At 41.2% G+C, this 20,080-nt stretch overlaps 1 protein-coding gene across 1 annotated transcript in view; it reads left to right on the top strand.

The window, feature by feature from the left end:
• The window catches only part of LOC112108272 (GPI ethanolamine phosphate transferase 2), a 122,749-nt gene that overhangs the window by 56,587 nt on the left and 46,082 nt on the right, over window positions 1–20,080 (top strand). Inside the window, exons 9-10 of the mRNA XM_024202331.3 lie at window positions 7,208–7,662; window positions 18,174–18,365. Of these exons, the coding sequence (XP_024058099.2) occupies window positions 7,208–7,662; window positions 18,174–18,365 (647 nt within the window). The remainder of the gene's footprint in view (window positions 1–7,207; window positions 7,663–18,173; window positions 18,366–20,080) is intronic.

Genomic DNA, 20,080 nt, shown 5'->3' with positions numbered 1-20,080 from the left:
GGGGGAAGAGCTCCCAGAGAGCTGGGGCTAAGGGGAGAGTTATGGTGTGGAGAGCCCCAGGCGTTTCTACTATACCTCACTTGTGCCAAGGTTGACCAGCTGCCACTTGTCAACACTTGAGCTGGAAGTGAGCCTTCCAGCCCGGGTAGACAGGCTCTCACACTAGCCAGGCGAGCATTGTGGCTTGGGCAGCAGTTTGGGCTCTCAAACCTCCCCCGCTTCTCCCCTCCAACTGGGTCTGAGCTTGGGTGGCTAGACAAAGTCTCTGCTGGAGCCACAACGTCCACACTGCTGTTTTTAGAGTGCTAGCTGGATCCCCGCTTGCATGAGTCTGCGTCTTTTGGGAGGCTTTCTCCCTGCTGCAGTGTAGTCATACCACGAAAAACTGAAAAATAAACATTAAAATGGAATGCGTCTGACGAAGTGGGTATTCACCCACGAAAGCTTATGCTCCAATACTTCTGTTAGTCTATAAGGTGCCACAGGACTCTTTGTCGCATTAAAATGGAAGTTGTTCAACAGTTTCCAGATGTTTGACTTTCAAGTCATGCTGGAAGACTTGCATGTTTTCCCATGCGTTGCCTAAGGGCCTGGGTTAAATGGGGGGAGTGGATTTCGCAGGTTGAGGTGCAGCAGTGTCTGTTGGATAGGGACGTTTTTGAGACTGTCAATCCAAGGGAAATTTTTGTATATCATGTTTTGTAAAGAAATGCTGAAGGTTTGTCTACACTGCACTTGGAAGTGTGATTGACGCATATGTACATATACCTGAGCTGGCTTTAATTTAGCTAGCGTGATCTCAATAGCAGTGAAGCTGTGGCAGCACAAACTTCAGCACAGGCTGACTCCCTGTGTAATAGTACCCAGGGGACTGGGTGGGCTTGCAGCAGCATTGGCGCTATTGATAGTCACACTGCATTAAAGCTAGCTCAGGTATGTCTACACATGCTTCATTCCCATCTCCAGTTGCAGATGCTTAGACAGATGCTTTTAATTGAAATATATAAAGATGGATTGCTAGAGGTGTACACGAGTAGACATGAATTACAAATAGTACTATAAAATCATTTCCTTTCTTCCTTGCATTACGGTATCACAGAGGTTCTCAAACTAGGGAGCAGGGTGCAGAGTATATTCTGGGGGGGGCATTGAGAAGCTTTTTGGGGGGAAAATAAAGCTTACTTGCCCCCATTTTATCCACAGCAATGAATAACTAGCAAAGTTGATTCCTCCACACATATCAATAGGGGTCTACTTAAATCACAGTGAAATCACACATTTTTTGTGGGTTGGTTAGGGCGTAAAGAGCAAATTCCTTGGATGAGTTCATACAGTTATATATTCCATGCCACTCTTACTTCTGTGCTGCGGCTGCTGAGGGCTGTACTGCCTTCAGAGCTGGGCGCCTGGCCAGCAGCTGCCTGTCTCCACTCTGCCTTCAGAGCGGGGTGGCTGGAGAGCGGCAGCTGCTGGCTGGTGCCCATATCTGAGGGAAGCACTGCCGCCAGCAGCACAGAAGTAGGGGTGTGGCAGTACCTTACTGTTTTTAATATTTAGTGAAACTTGCATGGTTTTTTTAATTGGTATATGTACTTGTGTGCCGGGAGTGAGGGGCATCCATACTACAGACACACACAAGTGTGGGGCGTGATCAAGTAAGTTTGAGAACCACTGCAATAGCTGATCTCAGGATTCTGCAGGAACTGAGATGACATCTCAAATACTGAGAGGGCAAGGAAGGCTGTTCTTTTCCAGTTTCAGAGTTTGATGTTGCCAGTGTAGAGCCTAGAACATGCATCTTGTTAGGTTGAATAAATCCCTCTTCCAAATGTATGCTTTACAATACAAATATATATGTATTCAAGACCATCTGTTAATGGCTTCAGATCTTTTATATACATTATATATAAAAATATATATATTTATATTTTAAATAAAGCATTTCAGTTCATATCTCTGAAGAAAGTCTCTGAAGTACATGTCCTTCAGTGTGGCTTTTTTCCTGTGCTTGAATGTAGGAGCTGATTATCAGGTTTATGAATTTTCTGGAGATTATAATGCTCTAGGCAGTGTTAACATCTGCTTCCTGGATGCTATAAATAACTTTTGATTAGTACATCTTTTCACAATCACTTGCTCCCTCAGTGACATGTAAAGCTTTAAATAGTGCTGCAGTCCTTTATAAATCCTAGCAAATCTTCAAAATGTTCACTTATTTGTGTAGTGCCTCAATTCAAAGTTACTGGATTGTCTTGAAGTATAATGCACCGGACCCTCTCTAGAACGCGGGGTTTAGGATCCATGCGCGGGCCCGCATTAACTCGGGGACCGCGTTACTATGGATTCCAATGAAGGTAATTAAATTTGGGATCCATGCGCAGTCCCGCGCTATAAGCGATTTCGTGCTTTATAGAGGCGCGTTCTAGCGAGGGTCCGCCGTATGTAGTTTTCCTGTTTGTAGTCATGTTTTGCTATTTCTCTTAAAAATTGGGGCCAGCCTAAGTAAGGGACATTTTGAAAGTGCAGAGAATGCAACAGCTCTGGAGTATTACTTCCATTAATAAAATGCAATTCAAATAAATTCTATTTCATTGAATTTTTGCCTTCTGCTTAATTTTTATTGGTTTCCCCCATATGGTATTTTTTTATCTCCTGTTTAATTACCAAAGCACCAAACTGCAGTTCACGTTAAGACCTTTTCTTTCATTCTTACTACCTTTAAAAAAAAAAAAAAAAAAAAAAAAAGTATGAATGAGATGGTGCAGCGATTGGTAGCTTTGAAATGTGATCCCAGCATTCCCGAAAAACCTTATTGGGAACAGTGGTAATCAATGCTGTTCCGTGGAAGGTAGCACAGTTGGAAATACAGATTAGCTCACTTTGTGTCCAAATGAGCAGAATCCAAGAACATGACTTCCGGAATGTTAGACTCTTTACTAACATCCCCCAAACCTTATAATTTCTAGTCTGAAAAGTGACTGTGTAAAAATGACTTACTCATTTAGTCACTGATATTTACTTGAGTAAAAAATAACTGTCTATTGTACTGTCAGCCCTCCAGAAGCTGCACGGCTTTGTGAGTGAACTGTATTTTTCTGCCCCACATGTTAACAGAAATGTTCATTTCAATTGCAAGCGCCTGTGCATTCCCATTGTCTAATTATGTCCTAGTTGCCACCATTGGGTTAATCAGTGTAAGAGAATTGCACCGAGAACTTATTTGGGCTGCAAAATTTTTACTACTCGTGGTGACGCACAAACTAGAAAGAACCCGACTTGACTTGCAGATACTAGGTTGGCTTTGCAAGCCTGCTGCTTAGAAAATCCATATTTATAAATTAAGGATTCCATATACAGTTTGCTTGATATAATGAGGGTGTCAGACCTTTATGGTGTTGTGTACCAGCAATGACTAGAACATTAATGGGGGTTGAAGATGCTCAAGAGTTTGAAGGATTGAGCCCTAATCGTGGTACCCCACAATGCTTTTACAAAATCCATTTCAGGGTAGTTTTTATTAAGTCAGTTACTGACACAGAAATCTAAATTTAGTATTCCATGAGTCAAGGCATAGCTAACCTTTAATGATGACATTCAGTAATGAGGCAGAGATTTATTTTGTACGTGCTTTCTGTGTGAGGGAGTGTGGGGTTGATCATTGAATGTGTCCCTCTCTCAGGAACAGTAGAGTTGTGTGTGTATGGGGGAACTGTCTGCGGGAGCAGAAGGAGAAAACAGGGTTATTGTTATGAAGGTCAGGAGGATATGCCCTTAGGGGAACAGGTCCATTTGACAGTGATGTGTAAAGAACCCTGTTTGCTGATCCTGGTGAGGTAGGTGAACTTCTGTTGTACTCAGTTAGTGCCATTAGCTTCCCATTTAACCATTCCTGCCATTTAAACAACAAAACATATACCAAAGCTTTGTTAATTCACCATATTTATTTATATATTATGTTCCTATCCTCTACCCCATTTTGACTTCTAGGTTGTAAGCCTTCGAGAACAGGAATTATCTTACCTAAATCTGTACAATGCCCAGCGCAATGGGGCTCCAGTCCTGATTGGCGTCTTGAAGCACTACCATAATGTTTATTAATAGTCAGAAAAGCCACAACAATGCAACCAGGATTAATATCAGTCCTGATTAATCTATTTTTCTTACTGTTTCCTAGACCTTGAGAGTGCATGAGATGTGCTGATGTGCAGAGGGATTGTTTGGTTACTAGTGTAATTCTGCTGAAGTAATTGGCGCTGCAACAGGAGTATTTTGTCACACTAAGCTGCTGCACTGAAACTGTATTCACATGGGCATAGAAATGGAGCAAGTTTGGAGAAACACAGAAACTTTCCCATTAGTTTGATTGCTCCCATAAAGTTGTTTCATGATTCCGCAGTGACTTTACATTTCAGTTGCTTCCAATTTATGAAGCTTACTGTTGTGTCAAGGGCACCTGGGTTGGTGCTGATAACCATAAGGTACGAGACATAAATACATATATATATTTCTGTAAAAGGAGCGTTAAATCTTTAAAAGAAGACACATAAATTGTCTGATAGGAGGGTGAAGGGATCTGAGATTCCTGTAGCTTCTGGGGGCACGGGTTGACGACATTGGTCCCTTAAATACAGAACTGAATGCATTGGCGTTGCTGTGACTTAAATCTCCTGTGGTCTAATGACATGCTTACGCACAATTTGGTCTCAATGCATTTTCACTCTTTGGGTCTCTCTGCTGAGACTGTTAAACAAGAGGTTAGTGCTAATGCTGGTGGTTGTTGTGATATAACCTAATCTGTTAACTGGAATGAGTAAGTATTGTACATAATCCACCAAACAGGCTTCAGATGATAGTAAGTTTAGATCACTGACTTGGGATGTATTTCAGCTGGAAAATCTCATTCAGTTGAAATTTGAAGTCTGTATCATCATCTGTAATTTTAATTTGTAAATGCAGAAGTTTTGGTGTAATGTGCTCCCTTACCCCCCAACCATACACACACGCGGTCCATGCTGTTAGTATGAATTAATAATATCTAATACGTACTTCAGGTACATCACCTGCCCTGTTTACTCAGCTCACGAACTCCAGGCGGTGAATAACAAAGACTACATTTAGACTTTGCACAGCTTGGTTCCCACAAATCAAAACTCCAGATTAGTCTTAATTAGATGCTGAGGCTAAACTTGTTTATTACCTGCTACCTGATTAGATATAGGTTTAATTTTTGGGTGAAAATTCATAACTTGTTAGCAAATCTTACAAGGTAAGCCAACGTTTTGGAGTCTGTATTGGAAAACATGGAGATAGTCAACATCATGAGAGTTAAAAATCTGATATACATGGTCTACTTCTGAAGTCAGTACTTAATGGCACATAAACAATAACTATGTCCAATAGTTACCACACAGCAGTATCTGAGATACTGAAGATACTTTGTAAGTACAGGAAAAAATTGTGATCTCTCACATACAGTACTAATGTTTAATTGTTGGCAAATGTTTTTCTGATAGAGATTAAACCCTGCAGTGGTTACTAGGACAAGCTATTTAAGGTGAAATCACTGACCATGCAAAACCAAACGTGCTGAGCACAAACTAGTTTTCTTGTAAGCATCTCAGGGTTGAACTGTGTGTCCTCCATGTAATCAGAACTGTCAAATTAACTGTTGGAGGTGCTTGTTTCTGGGCGAACACTTTTTAAATTTAATAACAGCTGCTTAGAGTCAAAAAACTTGATTGCTTAGCTAGGCTGACATGTAACTCTCTTCACAGGGTGCCCGGTTTTCCACACACCACAGCCAGTGCTTTTAGCAAGGTACTCTATGCAACAAAATATTACGTCCTGGGCCACTGCAGCTAGTCACCATCTTTAGATACAATGACTTGACCATTACGTTAATTTTCAACCATGTCAAATAGCACAGTAAACTGTAGTGTGTGCTTTCCATACACACTGCCTTTCTCTTACCCTCACAGCTGTGGCCTGTTGCTTAGGAAATTAAATCCATTCTGAAGTGAGCTACACCAGTGGTCTTCAGACTTCATGATTTTATATGTTTAATAGAATATCACTTTACTTTCCTTGGTTGTCTGTTGTAAGGGAGAGAGGTCTAAAAAAAACCTAAAGCTTAGAAATCATAGTGCAGTATACACAGTTTTGGGGAAAGTACATTTGACTAGTCTGTATAAAGTTCCTGGATATTCAGTGCTTTTTTAAAGTCCGCTCACAAGGTCAAGTGTAGGAGCGCTTAGCTAAGAAAATGAATCTACAGAATATACATTCAGAGAACTTTGTTTTTAAATATAAATAATTTACCATGTTTGGGATTTGGCTTTAAAATGGTCTCTGTACTGAAAAGTATCAATAGTTCGTATTCGCGATAGGTTGTTTCTTTAGTGTATTTCCCAACCGAGAAAATTACTTAAAATGAAAATAAAGCATTGTTCGGGCAGCACTTCTCCCAAAGTGCTCATTGGCATGCTTCGCGAGTATATAGCCCTCTCTTCCCAGCCGTGGGCATTGAGGATAGTTCCGTGTAGCTGCAGTGAGCAGAAAATTGAAATAATGAAGAAATCAGGCCAAGAGTATTGTTGTAGCCACATAGAACATGTGAAATACATATTTAAACACTCACTAGTTAACAGACTCTTTATCATGAAATAAATACACAGTTCCGTTTGCAAGGTAACAATAGGCGGTAAGATGTCTGAAATAGCTGCTGGTAATTTGAGATGATTTTTTCACTTTATCAAGCCAAGAATGGCTAGGGCACTAGAGCGGTGCTTGTTAATGGTATCTCTACTCAGTTTTTGATTGCTGCAAGAGTTCTATTTTTAGATCTACTGATGTGCAACAAGAAAGAGCTGCTCCACGCCTTCTGTCACACGATTGTAGAGAACCTGAAGCTGAAGTGTGCATTGGTCATTATTCAGAGAGACGTTCGTTACCTTGAGGAGATATAAAATGATTTAAAATAGTATCATTAAATGTGTTATGATGCATTCTCAGTGGATTACACTAAAATTAACCTTATTTAAGAGTAAAAAGTGCAGAAAATGCCATTGAGAAAAATTACATAATTTTGTCTTTTTTGCTTAGGATTTGTTGTCACTGAACAAGTCGCTGTAAGCACATTTTAAACACACACTGAAGTAATGATATGTTTTTCAGATTATTTCACCAATGACACATTTTCTATTCACAGAACCCAGCTGTCTCCAATTCCAGCTGGTCAGAACTAGATGTACTCATGTTGGCAGGAACTGTTGCCCATGCTGTGAGCCTGGGAGCAAGCAGCTTCGTTGAAGAGGAGCACCAAACCTGGTATTTTCTTATCAATACTCTTTGCCTGGCACTGTGCCAGGAAATTTGTAGACACTACTTTCTTGTGAAAGAATGTGATCTTCAGCTTAGTACTGCTGTGAAGCAAAATTTTGAAGATATTGAGGAAACCGCCCAGTGCAGGAGTGTTGATATACCATCATGTGACTCAAAACTGGGCAAAGTCACCTCTTCAGGTGAATTTCTAAAAGGCTCAGAAAAGTGGATGGGTTTAGCAAGTCCATGGATCATCCTTATTTGCTGTCGGTTACTTCGTTCATTAAATCAGACGGGAGTTCAGTGGGCTCATCGACCCGACTTTGGACATTGGTTGACAAGGTGGGTATCTGAGTTGGATAATAGTTACTACTTACTTAAAAGGTCATGTCTGTCTTTGTGTTTAGCTAAGGGGATAATGATTTAATATTCTGTTGGAGTAGTTGTCCTGTGTAATGTATTTACCACCACTAGGCTACTGTCCTTAGCCGTAATCAAAATTTATAATCTAATCCTTGAAAAGTTGAAACATGGTTTTTTTTATCAGCGATTTAATGTTCTTCAATAACTAAGTCAACAGTGGCTGGCATAGTATATAGAGACTCGTGTAATAGAATTAATGTATATTAAAGCAGAACATTCAATGCGTAATTCCTAACTTTACTAAGTTAGTAAAGTGGTACATGTAGGTACCAATGACATAGGGAAGTATAAGTGAGAGGTCCTGGAAGCCAAATTTAGGCTGCTAGATAAGAGATTGAAGTCCAGGACCTCCATGGTAGCATTCTCTGAGATGCTCCCAGTTCCACGTGCAGGGCCAGGCAGAACTGCAGAGTCTCAATGCGTGGATGAGACGATGGTGTAGGGAGGAAGGGTTTAGATTTATTAGGAACTGGGGAAACTTTGGGGAAAGGAGGAGCCTATACAGGAAGGATGGGCTCCACCTAAACCAAAATGGAACCAGATTGCTGGCACTTAACATTAAAAAGGTCGTAGAGCATTTTTTAAACTAAGGGCTGGGGGAAAGCCGACAGGTGCGGAGGAGCACGTGGTTTAGACATCCCTTAGGGGAGTATCTATTAATAGAGAATCCCTAGGTCCTAGTGAGGATGAGAGGATGGAAAATGGTAAAATAATAGGAAATAAGCAGTGAGAGGCAAAAAGGCATACTTTAAAAGTGGAAGTTAAATCCTAGTGAGGAAAAGAGAGAGGAGCATAAACACTGGCAAATAAAGCATAAAAATACAATTAGGACGGCCAAAAAAGAATTTGAGGAACAGTTCGCCAAAGACTCAAAAAGTAATAGTAAATGTTTTTTTAAGTACATCAGAAGCAGGAAGCTGCTAAACACCAATGGGGCCACTGGATGATTGAGGTGCTAAAGGAACACTCAAAGACAATAAGGCCATAGCGGAGAAACTGAATGAATTCTTTGCATAGGTCTTCACAGCTGAGGATGAGGGAGATTCCCAAACCTGAGCCATTCTTTTTAGGTGACAGATCTGAAGAACTGTCCCAGATTGAGGTATCATTAGAGGAGGTTTGGGAACAAATTGATAAATTAAACCGCAATAAGTTACCAGGACCAGATGGTATTCACCCAAGAGTTCTGAAGGAACTCAAATGTGAAATTGCAGAACTACTAACTGTAGTCTGTAACCTATCATTTATATCAGCTTCTGTACCAGATGACTGGAGGATAGTTAATGTGATGCCAATCTTTAAAAAGGGCTCCAGAGGTGATCCCGGCAATAACAGGCCTGTAATCCTGACTTCAGTACCGGGCAAACTGGTTGAAACTATAATAAAGAACAATATTGTCAGATATGTAGATGAACATAATTTGTTGAGGAAAAGTCAACATGGTTTTAGTAAAGGGAAATCATGCCTCACCAATCTACTACAATTCTTTGAGGGGTCAACAAGCATGTGGACCAAGGGGATCCAGTGGATATAGCATACTTAGATTTTCAGAAAGCATTTGACAAGGTCCCTCACCAAAGGCTCTTTCACAAAGTAAGCTGCCATGGGATAAGAGGGAAGATGATCTCATGGACTGGTAACTAATTAAAAGATAGGAAACAAAGGGTAGGTATAAATGGTCAGTTCTTAGAATGGAGAGAGGTAAATAGTGGTGTTCCTCAGGGGTCTGTTCTGGGACCAGTCCTATTCAACATATTCATAAATGATCTGGAGAAAGGGGTAAAAAGTGAGGTGGCAAATTTTGCAGATGATACAAAATTACTAAAGATAGTTAAGACCCAGGCAGACTGCGAAGAGCTACAAAAGGATCTCTCAAAACTGGGTGACTGGGCTACAAAATGGCAGATGAAATTTAATGTTGATAAATGCAAAGTAATGCACATTGGAAAGCATAATCCCAACTATACATATAAAATGATGGGGTTGAAATTAGCTGTTACCACTCAAGAAAGAGATCTTGGAATCATTGTGGCTAGTTCGCTGAAAACATCCACTCAGTGTGCAGCAGCAGTCAAAAAAGTGAACAGAATGCTGGGAGTAATTAAGAAAGGGATAGATAATAGGACAGAAAATATCATGTTGCCTCTATATAAATCCATGGTACGCCCACATCTTGAATACTGTGTGCAGATGTGGTCACCCCTCTCAAAAAAGATATATTGGAATTGGAAAAGGTTCAGAAAAGGGCAACAAAAATGATTAGTGGTATGGAAAAGCTTCCGTGTGAGGAGAGATTACTAAGACTGGGACTTTTCAGCTTGGAAAAGAGATGGCTAAGGAGAGATATGATTGAGGTCTTTAAAATCATGACTGGTGTAGAGAAAGTAGATAAGGAAGTGTTTACTACTTCTCATAACACAAGAACTAGGGGGTCACCAAATGAAATTAATAGACAGCAGGTTTAAAACAAATAAAAGGAATTATTTCTTCAAACAACACACAGTCAACCTGTGGAACTCCTTGCCAGAGAATGTTGTGAAGGCCAAGCCCATAACAGGGTTCAAAAAAGAACTAGATAAATTCATGGAGGATAGGTCTGTCAATGGCTATTAGCCAGGATGGGCAGGAATGGTGTCCCTAGCCTCTGGAATGAGCGACAGGGGATGGATCACTTGATGATTGCCTGTTCTGTTCATTCCCTCTGGGGCACCTGGCACTGGACACTGTTGGAAGACAGGATACTGGGCTAGATGGACCTTTGGTCTGACCCAATAGGGCCATTTTTATGTTCTTATAATGGAGAATAACGGTGCTTGGAGTGCTTTCTGATTGGTCACATGGGCTATGGGTGAGGGGGGAAGGGGAGAGAATTTTTCTTAAATCTAACACAGTGGGGCATTACATTATAAATTTGAGGTCATTTATTGGTAATGACTTTAGAAATATTGTGGAGCAGGGTTTTCAGATGTTTTCACTGCATTATTTTAGGTTAATGCAAATTGCAGCAATTGCTTATAGTGAGAAGTAATATTAGGAAAGTATTTGTTTTAGGTTTCTTGCTGCAATTTAGCAGCTGGACAGAGAAGCAGTACTATGTGACCAACCAGTGCTTTCCAGACCACCATTTAGAAGCCTTTGCTGTGCAATGTGAAGAAATGTCCTCACAACACCTCTTTAGCAACACATGAATTAGTGTCATGTATTATTCATCTGAGCATATGACGTGTTGAGACCAGTTTCCTACTGGAAAACCACACTGAGGGAATGTGCATTTGCTGTGACAAAAACTGGGATTTTCTGACTAGCAAATAGATGTGGGCTTTTTTAGTCAAACTTCTCCATCCTGAGACTAGCAGAAAGATTAAGGAATGAACGTTAAATTCGTCATGTAGTCTGAAGTGACACACACAGGGCGTCTCTAGGGTGATCAAGTTTGAGAGGCTGCTTGTAAGAGTTATAATAGACATTGGGTTAGTTACGGTCTAATGAAGTCTATTAACTTCTGAAGTATCTTTCTTGTGTACGTACAAAGGATTAATTTACCCCTGATTCTGTGGGGTGGTGGAGGTAAAAGGAGACTACTATCCCACCACCCCCTTTTCACGACTATGGAGTTGGGGCACAATGGCAACCCTTGTACTCCTTGGCACACCTTCCTGGGGGTTCTGCGGCTATCCACTCCCACAGATGGGAATATAGAGACCATCTTGGCAGATCACTTACCAATAATGGATGTTCTTCAAAATGTGAATATACAGAACCAAAACATCTGGCCACTTTTTCTTCTCCTCAGTATCCTACTCTTTTAATGACTCCGGGAATTTATGGAAGGAACTGAGCTGGGGCGGATGTAATCTCTCAATTCAATGGAAGCACTACACTAAACTCTTATTGTAGCCAAGCGGGGCACAGACACCCGCAGCAGCACTCTGCCCTAGCACTGCAAACCTAATCCTGGCCTAATGTGGAGTGGTGTGCCCTGCACACACACCCTCCCCCACTATGGTGGGCTCCTGTGCCCTGGGGCTCCCTCTTCCAGGTGTTATGACCTGGCACACAGGCTTGCAGCACCACCAGGGTTGTGGCTTTAGTGGGGGTTCATGATTTCTGTGGGTGCAATTGAATCCATGAAGGCCTGCTAAAACTGCCACTGGAACTGAGACACGTAGTGATTGTACAGTGTCTTACAATTCTGTGAGTGGGAACGTGTGTGATCCCAACAGGCACTGCTTTTCTAGAAGGTTCCTGAACTTTATTGGTACGTGATCTACATCGCATAAGTGTGAACATGAAGACAACATTCTTAAAGAACTACACTCACTAGCAAGTAACCTTTCTTTCTGACTCTTCTTTACCCTCCAGAAGCCTCTTAGCTACTCTGAGGCAGAGGAAAGAGGCCTCTGGTACCCTCTGTCTCCATCACTGAGTTCTGAAGAGCTGAATGAAAATTATACCAATCATATTAATCGTGCTCTGTTTCTGTTTGGAGAAAACCAGGAGCAGTAATGGAGATGGTGAAGCAGTTGATCTGCAGGCTAAAGATGGCAATACTTCATCAGTTTACATTTAGTCAGTTTTGATTTTCTTTGCAACTGGTAAGTGCTGGTAGCACCACCTGTTAAGGTTGCCTGACACTTCCTATTCTAAGACCCCATATTCAGTTGCTTGTAACTTTTCCTAAACTGCAACATTTTGGGATGACATTTTCCATGACAAGTGTCTGCTTCGGGCTGAATATGTTTTCAAAATTTCAGAGAAAACAGTTCAGCAGTTTCTAAGAATGAGGCTAGGGGAAAATACATTTTGGTAATGTTTAAAAAAAATATGGTGACCTTTTGTTAGAGAAGTTCTAATGCCGCCATGTTTTGGAGCAGGGACTTGAAATTTGGCAGAGGATGCCTTTTGTCATCTCCATGAAACCTGCCCACATTTGGCCAGCTGATAAGCTTTTGAAAAATTGCAGTTTTCACATGCCCAGTAGAGTTTTGATAAACCTTAATACCTGAAGTCTCAAGATTCCGTCCTCACCGAGCATACTCCAACCTCTCAACTCCTAGTTTTGACCAGACTGTATATGCACCGTCCCCATGGAGCAACTGAACAAGCTATGGCAGCTTAGAATGACCTTCTGTGTAGTGGCTGTTCTGGGCCGGGGTGTGGCCAGGCGCCAGAACTGAGCAGGGACCCTGTCTCTCCTATGCTGTTAATGACAACCCTCTCCCACCCTGCTAACACCCAGGTGGTGTGGAGGAGGAAGTAGTCTGATTGAAATGCCAGGGAATACAAGCTGGATCCCGGGGAGAGAGAGGAGTAGATTGGGACAGGGACTCCAGTGAGACTGGAGGTGTCGGGTGGGACTGGCTGGTCAAGGGAAACTGGGAGTTAGTGGGAAGGGCAGGTTGGGACTTGTTGAGCAAGGAGACTGGGATAGGAAGCCATGAGGGCGGGAGAGAAGGTGGCTTGTAGTCAGTTGGCTGGGCAGGTCTCTGAGACTGGATGAGGAGCTGGGGGGAGACAGGTGAGGAACTGTGAAGGGGGAACTGGGATTGCTAGGCAAGTTGACTGGCATTGAATTGGGGGGGGGGGCACGATTAGGTGGTTCTAGTGGTTAATAAAATTGTTGGTTAAAATAAAAAAATATATATATATGGAGATATACCTATCTCATAGAACTGGAAGGGACCCCAAAAGGTCATTGAGTCCAGCCCCCTGCCTTCACTAGCAGGACCAAGAACTGATTTTGCCCCAGATCCCTAGGTGGCCCCCTCAAGGATTGAACTCACAACCCTGGGTTTAGCAGGCCAATGCTCAAACCACTGAGCTACACAGTTACAAATTCTCAATCTTAGTGCATTAAAATAGTTTTGTGTGCTGAATAGTTGTAGTTTACCATCTGCCCTCTCCCTTTTTCTGATTTTCTTGGTTTTTATGTCAGAAGCTTCTCTCCAGTGTATTTTTCACCTATCTTGTTTGTCAGCCAAAAAGGGCCTTGAGAGACCCATGCAAGGCTTTGCCTTCTCTATCAGGGAAGTGCATGGCCTATAGAGCACTATTGCGATGGCCCAAGGAGCAGGGAGGGCATTTCACTGTAAATATATTGCTGGACTAGCCCTTAGGAAAACCAGTTACACATAATTACAAGCTGCAAAGTTTACCATATGTGCCCTAGAGTGTCTTTCAAAAATATATTAATCTTTAACCAAAAAAAAAAATCAATTTACTGTGGGAGTGTTGGGTACGTTGTACTAATATGTACAGCACATTAGCAAAATGAAAGTAAACAAGTGGAAATGGCTTTGCTTGCCTAAAATAAAAATCATGAGCTCATTTATCATTCCTTTCACTCTACCTGTATTCGCATTGGTAAGAAGAGGTCAAAGCTGGTAAACAAATGCATTCTGTCTTCATTGGAACAGCAAGAGACTAGAAACATAATGAAAAGTGGCTGGTGTAATAAGAAACGCATAGAAAGGCATTTTTCAGGTTCTTTGCTCAGAAACATGTTGCATCTAAGTTGCATTATGTAGTTTAGGCAAAATGCACTAAATTTCATCTGAGATTAAAACTAGAATTTTCAAGCATGGATGTCTGAAGTTAGAGATCTAAATCATTAAGCACCTCAATAAATGGGCATTGTGTTCACGGGAGGTTTTACCCTGGCGATAGAGGTGTCACTTCGCAGGGCAACGACGACAGCAGCAACATCTCCCTCAGCAATCATTTAGGTTCAACCGATGCTAGCTGGCATTCAGGAAATTTTGGAGTATCTGCTACATCTGTAGTCCTCTGGACTGTGTCACAGCTTGTTGAGGGTCCACTTAGCCATGATCTCAACGTTTCATTCTCCAATGCAAGGGAAGTCAACTTTCTCGAACTCCATTATAGTGAGATTTCTGAGAGGAGTCATTCATCTTTACCTATCTGTGAAAGAGCCTTTTCTCTTGAGACCTTAATATTGTATTAACTGCCCTTATGGGACCTCTAAGCCCCTGGTAATCTGTTCTCTGTCTCGTCTGCGCCAAACGATAGCCTTTCTTGTTACCATCACATCTGCAAGAAGAGTATAAAAGTTGCCAATGAAACAAAGTTGGGGGGTATTGCCAATACAGAGAAGGACTGGAATATACTACCAGAAGATTTGGATGAACTTGAAAACTGGAATAATAGAAATAGAAATTTAATAGTGCAAAATGTAAGGTCACGCTCTTAGGACTGACTAAACAGGAACTTTTGCTATACGCTGGGTACTTATCAGAAATAACAGGAGGAGAAGAAAGACCTGGGTATATTGATGACTGAGTCGCCAGTGTGATGTGGCTGTGAAAAAGGCTAATGCAATCCTAGGATGCATCAGGCAAGGTATTTCCAGTAGAGATAGGGAAGTGTTGTTACCATTATACAAGTCACTGATGAGACTTCATCTGAAATAGTGTGTGCAGTTCTGGTCTTCCATGTTTAAGAAAGATGAATTCAAACTGGAACAGGGGCAGAGAAGGGTGCTACTAGGATGATCAGAGGAATGGAGAACCTACCTTATGAGAGAAGACTTAAGGAGCTTGGCTTGTTTAGCCTAACAGAACAGATGCTGAAGGGAGATATGATTGCTCTCTGTAAATACATCAGAAGGGTAAACACCAGGGAGGAAGTGGAGTTATTTAAGTTAAGGGCCAATGTTGGCACAAGAACGAATGTGTATAAACTGGCCATCAACAAGTTAAGTCTTGAAATTAGATGAAGGTTTCTAACCATCAGAGGAGTGAAGTTCTGGAACAGTCTTCCAAGGGTAGCTGTTGGGGTAAAAAACAGCACTAGTTTCGAGACTGAGATTGATAAATTTATGGAAGGGATGGTATGGTGAGGTTGCCTACAATTGCATGTGGCCCATCTGCGACTGCTACGAGCAAATATCTTCCATAGCCAGAGATGGGACACTAGAGGGGGAAGGCTCTGAGTTACTACAATGAATTCTTTCCCAGGTGTGTCACTGGTGGGTCTCACCAACATGCTCAGGGTCTAACAGATCACCATATTTGGGGTCAGGAAGGAATTTTCCCCCAGGTCAGATTGGCAGAGACTCTGGGGGGTTTTTTTTGCCTTTCTCTGCAGTTTGGGTCCTGGATCATTTACTGGTTTGAACTAGAATAAACCGTGAATTCTCTGTAACTTGAAATCTTTAAATCATGATTTGAGGACTTCAGTAACTCAGCCGGAGGTTAGAGGTCTATTACAGGAGTGGGTGGGTGCGGTTCTGTGGCCTCTGATGTGCAGGAGGTCAGACTAGATAAATCATGATGGTCCCTTCTGGCCTTAAAGTCTATGAGTAAGTCAGCTGTCATGCCTTAATGGCAGAGACCCTGTATACTCAGTTTTTCAAACACAGTGTGGTCATTCTTTAAGTAGACTCTGAGCATCACCTCCTACCAATGCGGCTTGTGAATCACCTGAGTGGAGTACATGTCTGCAACCACCCGAAGAAGAAAAGACTTACCTACCTGCATGGTAACGGTGGTTGTTCGAGATGTGAGTGCAGATGTGTATTCCACTCAGGTGCGCGCACACCCACTGCACTGAAGCTGAAGAACTTTGCCTAGCAGTGCCTGTAGGGTGGTGCTCATGGTCTCTGACTTTTAGCCTCTCCTTAGGTTATTTAAGGGCAGCACCAGCCTGGCCCACCTGAGTTCCTTTGCACTGAATGTCAAGAGTTAAGACTGATGCAGAGGGGACAGAGGTTGGGTTGTGGAATACATGTCTGCACCCACATCTCGAAGAACAGTTACTGTACAGGTAGGTAACTGTCTTATTGCATGCATGTGCACATATAGAGCTGCCGGTGTACATACCATCTTGGGGGTTGCCACAGCAGTCCACACCACCTCAGCAACATTTCTCAGGCTCTTGAGATCTGAAAAAAGGATACTGGGGAAGAGACACGGTAAGATTACATCAAGTAAATGTACTTGCTTCTCCTGATGCTCCAGCATCACCCTTCTTCGCCTCCCTTCCCTGCAAAGAGCAATACCTCCCCTGGAAGCCTACCAAGCTGGATGGGGAGCTGACTGGGTCACATGGAAGGACGAAGAGGGAATGTTTTCCTTTCAGCCCTAGCCTGGCTGACTCCCATCTGTATAGCTGAAATAGCTGTCTTGTGTTTCCTTGTAGAATTCAAAGAAAAGCAGGTAATAAGGAAAGAAAGCACAACAAAATTTAAGAACTATATATTGAATAAATGAAAGAAACAATTGCCTCCTCCCATGCTACAATGCGGAGCTCATGCTAATATAGCCTAGTCTGCCAGAGGCTGTCAGTCTTTCCCATAGCATTTCAAAGTGTGAGGGCATGGCAGGGTGTAGCGCCCGGTCCTCACACTGTAGGTGTGATTCTGGCCTGTGCAATCAAAGTCATGGCATTTGGAACAAATAAAAAATATTAACATACATTAACATATGGAGATAGACATTCAACTGCTGATTTCCTGCTTGGCTTTTGGGTTCAGTTGCAGATGTTGAGTTTCCTATTTAAAAAAAAAAAAAAAAGCCTAGATCCCAGTACTGGAAACTTCATATCTCCCCATTTACTATCAGGGTAGCTGAGGTCAGATGAAGTACTCTATCTAATGTGATTTAGGTTTTTCTATAGTGTCTGTGTGCCAGCACTCCCTATGTTTCAGTATTTGGCAATGGGCAGGGTATTCAGTGTATAGCACTTGCCTATGGAATGCACTCCACCTGCTGGTCTAAAAGAGAGAACTTCTGTGCACCTTTAGGGCATGATGCAAGGCCCATGTCTGTCTTGTTTTCTGTTTATTGTATTACCATAACACTAGGATTCAGAGTCATGGACCAGGACCCCCATTGTACTAATAGGTTTGTTTTGTTTTGGTGATTGTTCTTATTTTGCTATTGGAGGAAAACGTGTGTTCTACAGTGTTTGTGTGTCGTTAGATGTGATGGCTAGGGAACGTTTTATACACTTTATACATCTAAAATTAAATAAAATGGATATATACGCTGAGTTATCATTTAAAGAGATGCTTGTGAAGTACTGTAACAATCCTTGTTGCCTTATATTAGTTTGAGAAACTAGAATGCTGTAGTAGAAGTGATAGTGAATTTTCCACATGTATATAACTATAAAATTCTGGTTTTAAATCATTAGAATTTTTTATTATATCATATGAAACTTTGTTTTATCCAGTTAAAACAGACCAGCTAACATACGGTGAGACATGATTACTTTTAAACATGCATGCTTGAATAGAAAACCTCATTAAGAAAATAATTTTTCTAAAGATACTAAAATATTTGACCACATCTCTCAGAGAGCTAGTAACAGATGTCAGTGAAGTGATTAATTTGGAAATTCAGTACAGTAGCCGGAGCTATGTTAAATGTATTTTAGCAGTAATTATAGATTTTGTTTTTCTTTTACAGTTCTGAACATAAAGCTGTACTGTCCCTTCTGGCAGCTATCTCCTTAGTTATGATCTTTATTCTGGTTCAGAGGAGATGCTCCCTGGTTTCGAAAATAGCGATGGCACTTGGGCTCTTGGGAGTCTACAGTTACCGGGCAGCCATTGGAAATGTTGTATTTCCATGGCAACAAGACAGCAAAGATATCTCAAAGTAAGTTCATCAGCAGATATGTAAATCAACTTCTAGAACAGTCGTAACACTTCGGATACTGAAAAATAGCACAGTTATCTCTGTTAGAATCAGGCTGTTATGAGCGAAGGGACGGTTCTTTTAAGGATGTGCACTAACAAGCTTCGTGTTATGTCTTTAGATAATTTTTGAGTGGTATGTTACTGTACTGTATCTCAAATTGGAAACCTGTCAAAGGCTGACACACACACACTGACTACCTTGAGGCATAGCTTATTGATCTAGCCAGTTACCATTTTTTTCTATTTCCATTATTGAATCTGTCTTATAAAGATTACTACCTTTGCTGTTTTATTTACTATTGTGTTGATTTGCTACATTTAGTACAGAACAATGCCAAACTGACTAATTTATAACTATGAAATGGTTTACTATTCGACTACAAGGCTAAAAATGCATTTAGGAAACAGTTTCCCTGTGCCTTTCTGTTTCTTACAGCTGAGAGTTGTATAACATATCCTTTTGAGTCTCCTTTCCCACCACGACTGTCAGCAGGTGATATGTTGTTTACCATGTGAGAGGAAACAACCCAATGATGCTTCTAATTCATGAAGGCTTTTTTTCTCATACACAGCATTAGCTGCTTTTGGAGTGCATGAGAGCAGCTTTGATTCTTTTATAACCTGTCTGATATTTTTCACTTTTTGTTGTGATATAGCTGGATCTGCAGCTCCAATATGTTCTAAAGGGAGCATCAGAATTATGGGAAATCCCCAGGATGCATTCCTGTAGTCTTTTGGGGGAAATTCTAGAAAGATGATTGCCTTGTGGCTAGAATAAATTGTGCAGAGATCACTTAGAATGTGACCTGAGTCTGGGTAGCTTGGGTTCAGGATTTGGGATCAGAGGCCACACCCTCTGTAAGAAGTGGAGATTGGGAATTACCTTGGAAAGCATCCTAGGAAAAGATTTTCAGACTAAGGCCAAGTGTACCAGTGGTGCATATATTTATTGTATATGCAGTAGAGATATTTGAAGCGAACTTCACTTCCTTAATTAGTATTAAGGTATTTGATCTTCTGCATACAAAAATCTCCATTGGCTTTTACTTGGACTACAGAATCTGGCTACGGGCTTGAATGTGTTTGTCTGGAAATTCATCTGATTGCTAAATATGATTTTTAGTTTTATGTTTGACTACAATTCCTTAGGGTAGAATGCGATTCCTTCAGTGAGAGGAAAAATACTGCAATGTGGAACAGAATGTTAACTGCATCAGCTGAGCTGCAAATTAAAAGAATAGTTACAGTAATAAGTGGAGTTCTTAAATTTACAAAGTGACCAAAGCTTTCACTGACAGCTGATTTACACTATAGTCAGCATCTTAATTGCAATTAGAATTGACTAAGAAAATACAGGGCTTTTATATTCTCTCAGCTTAATTTTAAATGTGAATATGGTGATTTGCTTAAACTGCTATGTCAGACCTTTCATTTATAGCTTTGATTATGCAGTGGCTTAAAAGTTCTTTGGATTAATAAAACCAAACTTCACGATCAGTTACAGTGGTGGCTGACTGAGTCTCACATTTAAGAGTGAGACTCGCATGTTAACATTAAATGACTATTTAGATGTAGAAATGGCACAAGGCTTTTTAAATTGGAGAATTTTAGTGCTTTTTGAAAATGAGAGCAGGTACACTACAAGCTTTGGTGCACAACTCTGCCAATACACCT

The sequence above is a fragment of the Terrapene carolina genome, unplaced genomic scaffold (genome assembly GCF_002925995.2).
Source record: "Terrapene carolina triunguis isolate 2854851 unplaced genomic scaffold, T_m_triunguis-2.0 Scaffold33392, whole genome shotgun sequence".
Taxonomy (NCBI): domain Eukaryota; kingdom Metazoa; phylum Chordata; order Testudines; family Emydidae; genus Terrapene; species Terrapene triunguis.
This window is presented reverse-complemented; position numbering and strand designations above follow the sequence as displayed.